Source organism: Oratosquilla oratoria, chromosome 18 (assembly GCF_046742065.1).
Source record: "Oratosquilla oratoria isolate Oo_2021 chromosome 18, ASM4674206v1, whole genome shotgun sequence".
In the NCBI taxonomy this organism is placed as follows: Eukaryota; Metazoa; Arthropoda; class Malacostraca; order Stomatopoda; family Squillidae; genus Oratosquilla; species Oratosquilla oratoria.
Window position 1 is genome coordinate 10,764,033 of NC_134794.1, and position 10,000 is coordinate 10,774,032.

The 10,000-nt window shown below is 41.0% G+C and overlaps 1 protein-coding gene across 1 annotated transcript in view; it reads right to left on the reverse strand.

Moving 5' to 3' along the window:
- Positions 1 to 10,000, reverse strand: part of LOC143034740 (uncharacterized) — a 273,418-nt gene that overhangs the window by 4,403 nt on the left and 259,015 nt on the right. The window contains exons 6-9 of the mRNA XM_076201089.1: positions 6,872 to 7,011; positions 6,257 to 6,370; positions 4,714 to 4,857; positions 1 to 3,066 (exon numbers count right to left, since the gene is read on the reverse strand). The exon at positions 1 to 3,066 is cut by the window's left edge and continues 4,403 nt beyond it. Coding sequence (XP_076057204.1) covers positions 2,923 to 3,066; positions 4,714 to 4,857; positions 6,257 to 6,370; positions 6,872 to 7,011 — 542 coding nt within the window. The 3' untranslated portion in view covers positions 1 to 2,922. The remainder of the gene's footprint in view (positions 3,067 to 4,713; positions 4,858 to 6,256; positions 6,371 to 6,871; positions 7,012 to 10,000) is intronic.

The window sequence follows — 10,000 nt, forward strand, 5'->3', positions numbered from 1 at the left end:
ATGATGATAACCGAGCGAAGGTGTCTGGTCCGTGTCACTGTGCAAAGGGGCTATGCGCTGAACAAACTGAGTGCTGACAAAAGGTACTGGGAAGTGCGCAGGCTGGAGGTGCTGACAACAGGAACCAAAGGATCAGGGAAGAATAACCTAAGACATGAAGAACCTCAGCTATCAAAAGGAAGATTTTTGGACAGTGTCGGGAGGAACCCAAGATGTCATCACGAAAATACTTGAGTAACACAAAGCCTATTTTTTTTTTCAAGAAGAGGAAACGACGAAAAGAAATCAAGTAGGTCAGTAGGAGAGCCTTAGGGATGTGAAGGGAAGACTTTAAATGCTTGCTTGCAGGAAGATCTCCAAGAAGTAAGGCAGGTTCGGGAAGGGCTCACGGTGGAAACCCTAGGTGCTTTCTGAGGACTTTCTGGAAGAAGAGAAAGAAAGACCAAGGGAACTGGAGACAGTTTGGAGAAATTCTAACCGCCAAAGGAGAGGTTCTAACAGATATAACCGAAGAAGACTCGAACATAACGAAAACCCTAAGTCAATAGACCACAGAAGTTAATCCCTATCTAAGAGGTACAGACTAGCTGAGCTCGAGGTGCTGGCAGGCCAACGTTACAAAGATACTAGAAGCAAAGCTGCTAATAGACCTAAAAGTGCCAGTGGAAAGGAGTGTCCGGGGTTGCAGAAGGGCATAGGATACTAATGGAAGAAAGAATTATTGTACTGTCGGGAGGAGGAGCCAAGGTACTGTGGGAGGAGCCAGAGTTCTGACTTGAGGATGTCTTGGTCATGACAAGAAGAGTCGAGGCTCTGACTGGAGGATCTCTTGATCATGACAAGGGGAGTCAAGTCTCCAACGGCTGGATCTCTTTGTCACGACAAGAGGAGTCGAGGCTCTGATAGGAAGAGTCAGCGTTCTGACAGAGGAACCTCTTAGTTGCGACGAGAGGAGCCGAGGTTTTCGACAGAACGAGTTCGCGTTCTGAAGGAGGAACCTCATGGTCAAAGGGTCTTGACAGGGGAACCTCGCGGCCACGGCGAGAAGGTTGATCAAAGGTTCACACGGGAAGGTCTCTAGGTCATGACGAGATGGGTCAAGTTCCTGACTGGAGTCAGGGTTCCGACAGGAAGATATCTTGGTCACGAGAAGAGTCAGGGTTTCTGACAACAAGAGTCAGGGATTTGACGAAAGGATCTCTTGGTCATGACGAAAAGAGTCAGGGATCTGACGGTAGGTAGGATTTCTAGCTAATGACGAGAAGAATCAAGGCGCTATTGGATGTATCTGAAAGAACCGAGAGTGGAAAAAGAATACTCGGAGTTGTGTGAAAGATGTTGAAAAGAGGTTGAGAAGAGTCGCAATAGCTAAGGCTAGCTAGACAAGTTAAAGATAAAACGTATAACAAGCGAGACGGGAAAAAACAACAACATAAGACAGAAACCAATAGTGGTGGCAGAATCCAACGTCACTGACGGGAGAACCCATAGGGTTGAAAGAAAGGGAAGAACCAATGATGTGACGGGAGGGAACCTAAAGGCACAGTCTGAGCTGCCGCCCCGCCCTATGAAAGGCGAGGCGCCCCAAGCAAGTACTGCAAGATTTGTACACGTTCACTAAGGCGATTGGTACTTGGGGAAAGAAGTCTTTTTTCCGGGGAGACTCGGAGACGGGTCTTGGGGGTTCAATTGAGGTTCAAATTGAACTTGGGGAAGGTCTTAGAGTCTTTGGAAGTTGGGTGAGGAACTGGGCATCGGAGAGGGTCTTAGATGGATGTCGATGAATCCACAAGGGCGTCAAGTAGGGAGAGGGGATCGGGGGGGGGGAGACTTAATGAGTAATTGATAAGAGGAATCCGTTTGACTACAGTTATCTAAACACAGCTGATGCTGTCCACGAGGAAGGCTGGATCGCGCACTTCGTCGCGTAATCCCAAACGACATCTGTGAGCGATAGTCGGAACTTATAACCTAAACACTGGAACATCGTTTTCGTCTTCTTCTTCTTCTTCGACTTCTTCTTCTTCTTTGTCTTCTTCATCGTCTTGTTTACGCTGCTGGGTCTAAATGGTACGAAACGGATTGGTTTACGTTGCGATCGTTTCGCGTCCGTTAGAGTTCGAGTCCCGATGACGCTCTTGTAGGAATGGGTTTTCGCAGGTGGTAGAGATGGTTTTGGGTCGGGTTTGGGGGGGATTATTAGGGGAGTCAGGCGTCGTGTAGAAAACGGGTCCACTAGGAGAACTCGGGACAGTTCCAGAGGAGGATAAAGGGGAATGGGGGGTTCGCTAGACATTGCCTACGTTAGTCCAACACGCTAGTACAGAGATTACCCTAGATAAACATCACAGCAGTCGAATGATTGCTCACTGTAAATAGTCACCTACTGTAATAACATAGCATAGTAGTAGTGGTATTAATAGTAGTATCAACAGTTACAACGGGAAACAAGTGGAACCTCATCAACCGCATTATTATTATTATTTTTTTTTTCTTAAAGAGTTGTCTGGTGACGTAATAGTGACCTAACCAACGATGGTACAAAGCAACAACGTATTTTTTTTTCTTTTATTTCAACTGAACAACTGCCTTGGCTTCTTATGAACCCAGTAGACCTCGGCCCTTGGCGAGCAGTCCGATCTGCCCGCCCAACGCGTAGTCTTGTACTTGAGTAACTTTTAGGCCACAGCTGACGACAACCTGGCAGGTGCTGCTACGATTCCCGGCTGATGTGACGCCCTGCCCACGCACCCAAAGGCCCACCCGCCTCCACTGCTCTGCTGTCCCAGGGAATTCCTGGCTCAAGTCCTCGTTTCGTGTAGGCTGCGGTTCCCCGACGGGGGGAGGGGCGGCAGCCCCCCCCGGAGGTGGGTCAAGGGTCGGGTTGCGGTGGCGGGCGAGGGCGGGGGGTCCGTAGGGGCTTCACTGCGTGACGACGGCCGCGGCTTCTTGTGGCACCGGTACTGGTGGAGCTGCGGTCACGTCCGCTGCCGCCGGTTGGTCGGGGGATGCACCGTTGACAAGATCTGTCATCTCGTGGTCCTCTGTGGTGTCTGATACGCCGTTCTGCAATGGTAGACGCGACATCACAAACTGAACTTGTTGATTCTTTAAATAACGGACTAGGTACAACGTAAAGATAGTAAGTTATAGGAATAATGATTCAATAGTACTGTAGACGCGTCATCACAGTGTAAAGATGGTAAGTTATAGGGATAATGAATCAGTAGTACTCTAGACACGTCATGACAAACTAATTTTTTTTTTGGTTCCTTAAATAACGGACTAGGTACGGTGTAAAGAAGGTAAGTTATAGGAATAATGAATCAGTATTACTGTAGACACGTCATGACAAACTGAACTTGTTGATTCCTTAAACAACGGACTAGGTACGATGTAAAGATGGTTATAGGAATAATTATTCAATAGTACTGTAGTCGCGTCATCACAAACTGAACTTTTTGATTCTTTAAACAACGGACTAGGTACGATGTAAAGATGGTTATAGGAATAATGATTCAATAGTACTGTAGACGCGTCATGACAAACTGAACTTGTTGATTCTTTAAACAACGGACTAGGTACGATGTAAAGATGGTTATAGGAATAATGATTCAATAGTACTGTAGACGCGTCGTGACAAACTGAACTTGTTGATTCCTTAAACAACGGACTGGATACAGTGTAAAGATGGTAAGTTATAGGAATAATGAATCAATAGTACTAATAACTTGGCTGCTTGTATAAACGAGTAATCGGTGCTTTCATCAAAGCGACAAATACAGTTATAAGGGCAAGAACATTATCATAATTATTATGATCATAAATATTATCGCTGCGCTTGATAATTATCATTGCTGGTAAAAATAGAACACTCGTTGTTGTCATCATTATCATCGTTATGTGCAGCCTTGTTATATCATTCCTTATCATCAGTCATGATCACAATCAACTGATACAAAATCAGTAATGCTATCCAGTTCAACATCATATATTTAGAATCATAAAATACTGTGATTATAATTCTCAATAGGTTATTTCATAAAAGCATGGTCTGTAGCATTGTATGCTTATAATAGGAATGTTCGTAATTATTGTTGTCCTTATCACAATAAACTGATACATAGAATCAGTAATACTATTCAGTTCATAAAACATTGTCATCATAATTCTCAATCGGTCATTTCACGAAGGCACGATTTGTAGCATTGTAATCTTATAACCGCAATGCTCGTAATTATTGTTGTCTTTATCGCAGTAACCTGATACATAGAATCAGTAATACCATCATAGACCATTGTCATTATAATTCTCAATGGGTCATTTCACGAAAGCACGATTTGTAGCATTGTAATCTTATTACAGCAATGCTCGTAATTATTGTTGTCTTTATCGCAGTGACCTGATACATAGAATCAGTAATACCATCATTGTCATTATAATTCTCAATGGGTCATTTCACGAAAGCACGATTTGTAGCATTGTAATCTTATTACAGCAATGCTCGTAATTATTGTTGTCTTTATCGCAGTGACCTGATACATAGAATCAGTAATACCATCATAGACCATTGTCATTATAATTCTCAATGGGTCATTTCACGAAAGTACGATTTGTAGCATTGTAATCTTATAACCGCAATGCTTGTAATTATTGTTGTCTTTATCTTCTTTGTGTATCTCGTAGTGAGACAACCAGAAGTCTTCTGCTCACCTCTTTGGGAGTGTCTGTACGTGCAGAGGCGTCCTCTCCCACCTGGCTGTTGCTGTCGCCTCCGTCTGTGCTTGCGTCACCGCCAACGTCACCGCCTACGTCACTGCCCGCCGTGCTTTCTGCTGCACTGCTCGCTGTGCTGTCCTGCAATACGAACAAACACAATCAGCATCGGGGAAAATCGCCGCTGACGGATGCTTTAAGAATGCCAACAGGTGTTACCAACACTGGACATTGACGGGACTGCTCGGACAGACAGTCTAGGGAACGACAACAACAACAACACTGGATATTGAGGATTTGAATTTCATTATGAAAATACTTTCGTAAGAGGCAGATTTTTTATATTCTGGGTTACGTTCTTTAACGATGGAGTAGTTTTATTAAGATTAAGAAAAAAATAAATTATATTGGGGCATTTGGAAAAAGACGATTTTCTACACTCCATCTTATAGTCTTCAACCCAGGGAAGTTGTGAATAGCCCGGTAAGATTAAATAATATATAATTTCCAACAAGTTGGAATTAGCCCTGAAAGGAATGAAGAGGCTTCTCGTCTCTCAGTCTCTCTCTCTCTCTCTCTCTCTCTCTCTCTCTCTCTCTCTCTCTCTCTCTCTCTCTCTCTCTCTTTCTCTCTCTCTCTCTCTCTCTCTCTCTCTCTCTCTCTCTCTCTCTCTCTCTCTCTCTCTCTCTCTCTCTCTCTCTCTCTTTCTCTCTCTCTCTCTCTCTCTCTTTCTCTCTCTCTCTCTCTCTCCTTCCCTTTCTCTCTCTGTTTCTCTCTCTCGCTCTAACTCTCACTTTATAACTCTCTCTCACTCTTACTCTCTCTAACTCTCACTATATCACTTTCTGTAACTCTCACTCTCTCTGTCACTCTCTGTAACTCTCACTCTTTCTGTCTCTGTAACTCTCACTCTGTCTCTCTCTGTAACTCTCACTCTGTCTCTCTCTGTAACTCTCACTCTCTGTGTCTCTCTCTGTAACTCACTCCCACTGTCACTCTCTGTAACTCTCGCTCTGTCTCTCTCTGTAACTCTCACTCTATCTCTCTCTGTAACTCTCACTCTGTCTCTCTCTGTAACTCTCACTCTGTGTCTCTCTCTGTAACTCTCACTCTCTCTGTCTCTCTCTGTAACTCTCACTCTGTCTCTCTCTGTAACTCTCAATCTCTCTGTCTGTCTCTGTAACTCTCACTCTCTGTGTCTCTCTCTGTAACTCTCACTCTCTCTGTCTCTCTCTGTAACTCTCAATCTCTCTGTCTGTCTCTGTAACTCTCAATCTCTCTGTCTGTCTCTGTAACTCTCACTCTCTCTGTCTCTCTCTGTAACTCTCAATCTCTTTGTCTCTGTAACTCACTCTCTGTGTCTCTCTCTGTAACTCTCACTCTCTCTGTCTCTCTCTGTAACTCTCACTCTGTCTCTCTCTGTAACTCTCTATCTCTCTCTGTAACTCTTTCTCTCTCTGTATCCCCCCCTCTCTCTATCCCCCTCTCTCTTACTCTCTCACTCTTTCTCTCTCCTCTCTCTCTCCTCTCTTTCTCTCACCTTACTGCCGAGCTGGTAGATGTTGACCATGTGCGCGGCCTGTGCATGGACCATAAGGTCGAAGGCCGAAGCGAAGGTTTCCTTACACAACGCACACAGCAGCGAAGCACTCTCCTCACCCTCTGTCAACAGACACAAAGCATATTACGTGTCACTCGTGTGTCCGTGACATGACATGATATGATGTCATTACATTGATTATTTCATTGTACATCAGATGAATTGTCTTAGACAAGTTATTATATTCACGTTATCATGCACGTATGCTCTAGTGTTGAAATGGGAAATTAAGAATTTAAAGGACAATGCAAATTGTAGATTTGTCAAGGTATAGACAGAAATGTCTTTAATTCAACTTCGATTCAGTCCTATATTATTAAAAAAAATTGAGCAAAAAAATGAAAAAAGGGAGTTTGACAGAAAAAAGCGATGAATGGTTAACAGCAATTCATAAGCGCCGCCGTCCCACTCCTCATTATAAAAAAATGGGAAAAAAAAAGAAAGAAAAAGGGAGTTACAAAGAAAAAAAAAAACGTTGTATGGTTAACAGCAATTCATAAGTGACAGGGGATTCATCCATCTGCGCCGCCGTCCCACTCCTCCTGGTGTGCTTACTTTGTTGCCCATGAACGACGAACACTTGCAAGTGAAGCGGAGTTTGCAGTAGGATCGCTTGTGATCGATGAAGTCGCTGAGTGTGGAGAAAAGTTCCCTGCAGTTGCCGCAGATGAGGATATCAGGGCTACCTGTGGAACCTTCGTGTTAACCGGCAGAAGGGGTTTGCAAAAAGGCAGGAGAAAACACATGGTCGAGTTATGCAAGCCACCAACTGTGGAAATGGGCCCACTTTTTTTTTTACTACTCTCTATTTGCCATCAACCAACAATATCCACATTTATCATATCAAGCAGATGGGGTTTTTCTTGTTTTTTTTTTTGTTTTTTTGCATTGACAAATTGTATTCAGGCACGTTTATGTACAAGCGTTTGGGTGTGTATACAAGCCTTGTTTAAACAAGCATGTAGGCAGAGAATTTGTATGCAAGTTTTGGGTCTGCAGGCATTTGTGTACAAACAAATGTGTGCAAGCAAGAAGAAAATGTATAAGCATTTGTTCACAGGCATTTATGGAATAGGAAATATTCATCGAGCAATCAAAGGATGTGTGCAGGCAATCAAGAAAAAATATATGTACAAGCATAAGTGTGCAGATCGTTTAGTGTACAAAATGAACAAGAATAAGAATTACAAAGAAAACATATCAAAAACTTAACGAAATGATATGTGTACAGTTGCCAGCAACTGTGTCGATACACTAGGCTTACTAAAGAATGCAAAGCATTAATTAAGTATGCAAAGCCAACACAGTTTCGTCTTTTCTTCGGCTGATGACGTAAAAATTTGGGGAACATTGATTCCGTCACCATATTTACATCCTAATAAAGGGCAAATGTGAATTTACTGAACCATCACAGATGTTGCATTGGAGACAACTGTAATTATATAATTTACGAGACGTGCCCGAAGGAGTTTGAGCTTGCGACTTCAAACTGAGAAATTCCGATTTTTGCCACTGTTCCACGCTATCTCAGTGAAGGAAGAATTTTGATTGCTGGATATTGTAGTAAAAACAAATGTACATCACTCTGTGTGTAATAATTGGCGCTCCAGTGGAGTAAAAGGTCATGTAAGGTCGCCTTAGATTGATACTTGCCATATACCAGGACTAAAGGTACATTTTGCTCGTTACGATTATCGCTCAACGATGATCGTTCATGGCTCAACGATGATCGTCAAACGATCGTCTAGAGCACTAATTCTTTGTTCTTGAATTGGGCCGTTTTGCTTCGAGATGCAAAGTACAAGGCTGATCATTTTAATCGTACCTACAACCAACGCGCTTACCCAAATAGGATGCCAGGTAGTAGGACGCGCGTAACCAGCCATTGGCTAATGTATAATCACAGCGTTTCCCAACCTGGGGTACTAGCACCCTCTGGAGGTGCTGAAATCAATTATAGGGGGTGCTGGGAAGTGATACACACAAAAATCACATTGATATAAGTATTGATTACCTAGTTGTGCATATCTGACTTTTTCTATGCTATTTTATTTTTCTAGATTGTTCTTATTTCTTCTACAAACAATATTGTCAATTTGTTTCAGTTCTAAGGAATCAAGAAAATAAATCATCAAGCAGTACACTTGACTTTCTTTTGTCCTTCTAATAACAAGACAAGGGTGCTGGACTGCTTAGACATGACAACAGGGGGTGCTATGGTCGGAAAAGGTTGGGAAACGCTGTTTTAGTTGCATGAATGGTGTCAGCTTGTTTCGCTTTGTCTATAAACAACGGACAAAATCTGAACTGGATTTACTAATATTTTACTCTCGTGTAAAAGCGCCGTAAAGTTTGTATCTTTTGAGAAATTTAGTGCAACTGAGATAGCCATTTCTTTTTTTAAATAATTATACAATTCTTTGCTAGTATGCTGTACCACGTATTTTTAATTTTCTATTGCAAGTATACTCAAGAAGTCTGGAAAATAGATTTTCTTTATTTAGATTTTAATGGTTGTAAAAGTTTCATGAATTTGTCTCGACTGTGCCCCGTCGTAGTTTATCGTGTACTGAAAATGTCTTATATATTACAAATAAATTTCGATTGAGTCTCCAGGTATCAATTCTTAATTAAGATTGTTCAGCGTATAATTTTGGGGAACTATTTGGGGTAAACGTTACTTATAACAAAGTTTTTTTTGTCCAACATTTATACACGCGGTGTAGAACTCTAAATTAAGACATGTTTGTGTTAATCTGTGAATACATATAACTATTCATACAAAAATGTTTGTGATATATGTTCAAGACTACCTACATACGAAACACAAACTGCATACTATACAACTATCTTCGTATGTTGATATATATATATATATTTGACATAAAGAATGGGAAAGTATTTGAATTTTGTGAGAGATTTTATCTGGGGGCAAGAATCAACTGTCTTCCATGTGTTGTAAATAAGACAAAAGAAGAAAGAATACAAAGCATTGTAAACACAGAGAAGACACTGATTCTCAAGGAGTACACAAATGTTAACACACACACAGAAATGAATGGAAAGATGTGCACCAGAGTAAAGTTTCTAAATAGTCTAATAGCAACAATATTTGGCGAAAATGTAAAAAAGATGTGCGTCAGTAAAAAACATTTAGATACTACTGGAGAGAAAAATCATGCATATAATGCCCAATATTGTATGATAAACAGTGCATATTATATATATATATATATACATATATATATATATATATATAGATATATATATATATATATATATATATATATATATATATATATATATTATATATATATACAGTAGCGGCCAAAATATAAGGGTAAGTGAAAGCATATGTATTCAAATGCATATATTGAAATTAATACCACACAAGAACTTTATATTTTGTATACAATTAGATATATAACATATCTATATTACTTGAAAATGTGAAGCTTATGCAACTCATACAAAGAAAGTTAGTAATTAATAAAGAAAAGAGTGTGTAACTTCTTGCGGTCAAAAGTTAAGGGTAGCTTAGAAAATAATGAAATTCAACTTATTTCAAAAGATAAATAGCAATAACATTAATATTTGGTGAACAATCCTTTATTGTCAATCCCCTCCTGACACCTGTTGCTACATGAATTGATCAATTTCCTACAAAATTATGGAGTAACAGTG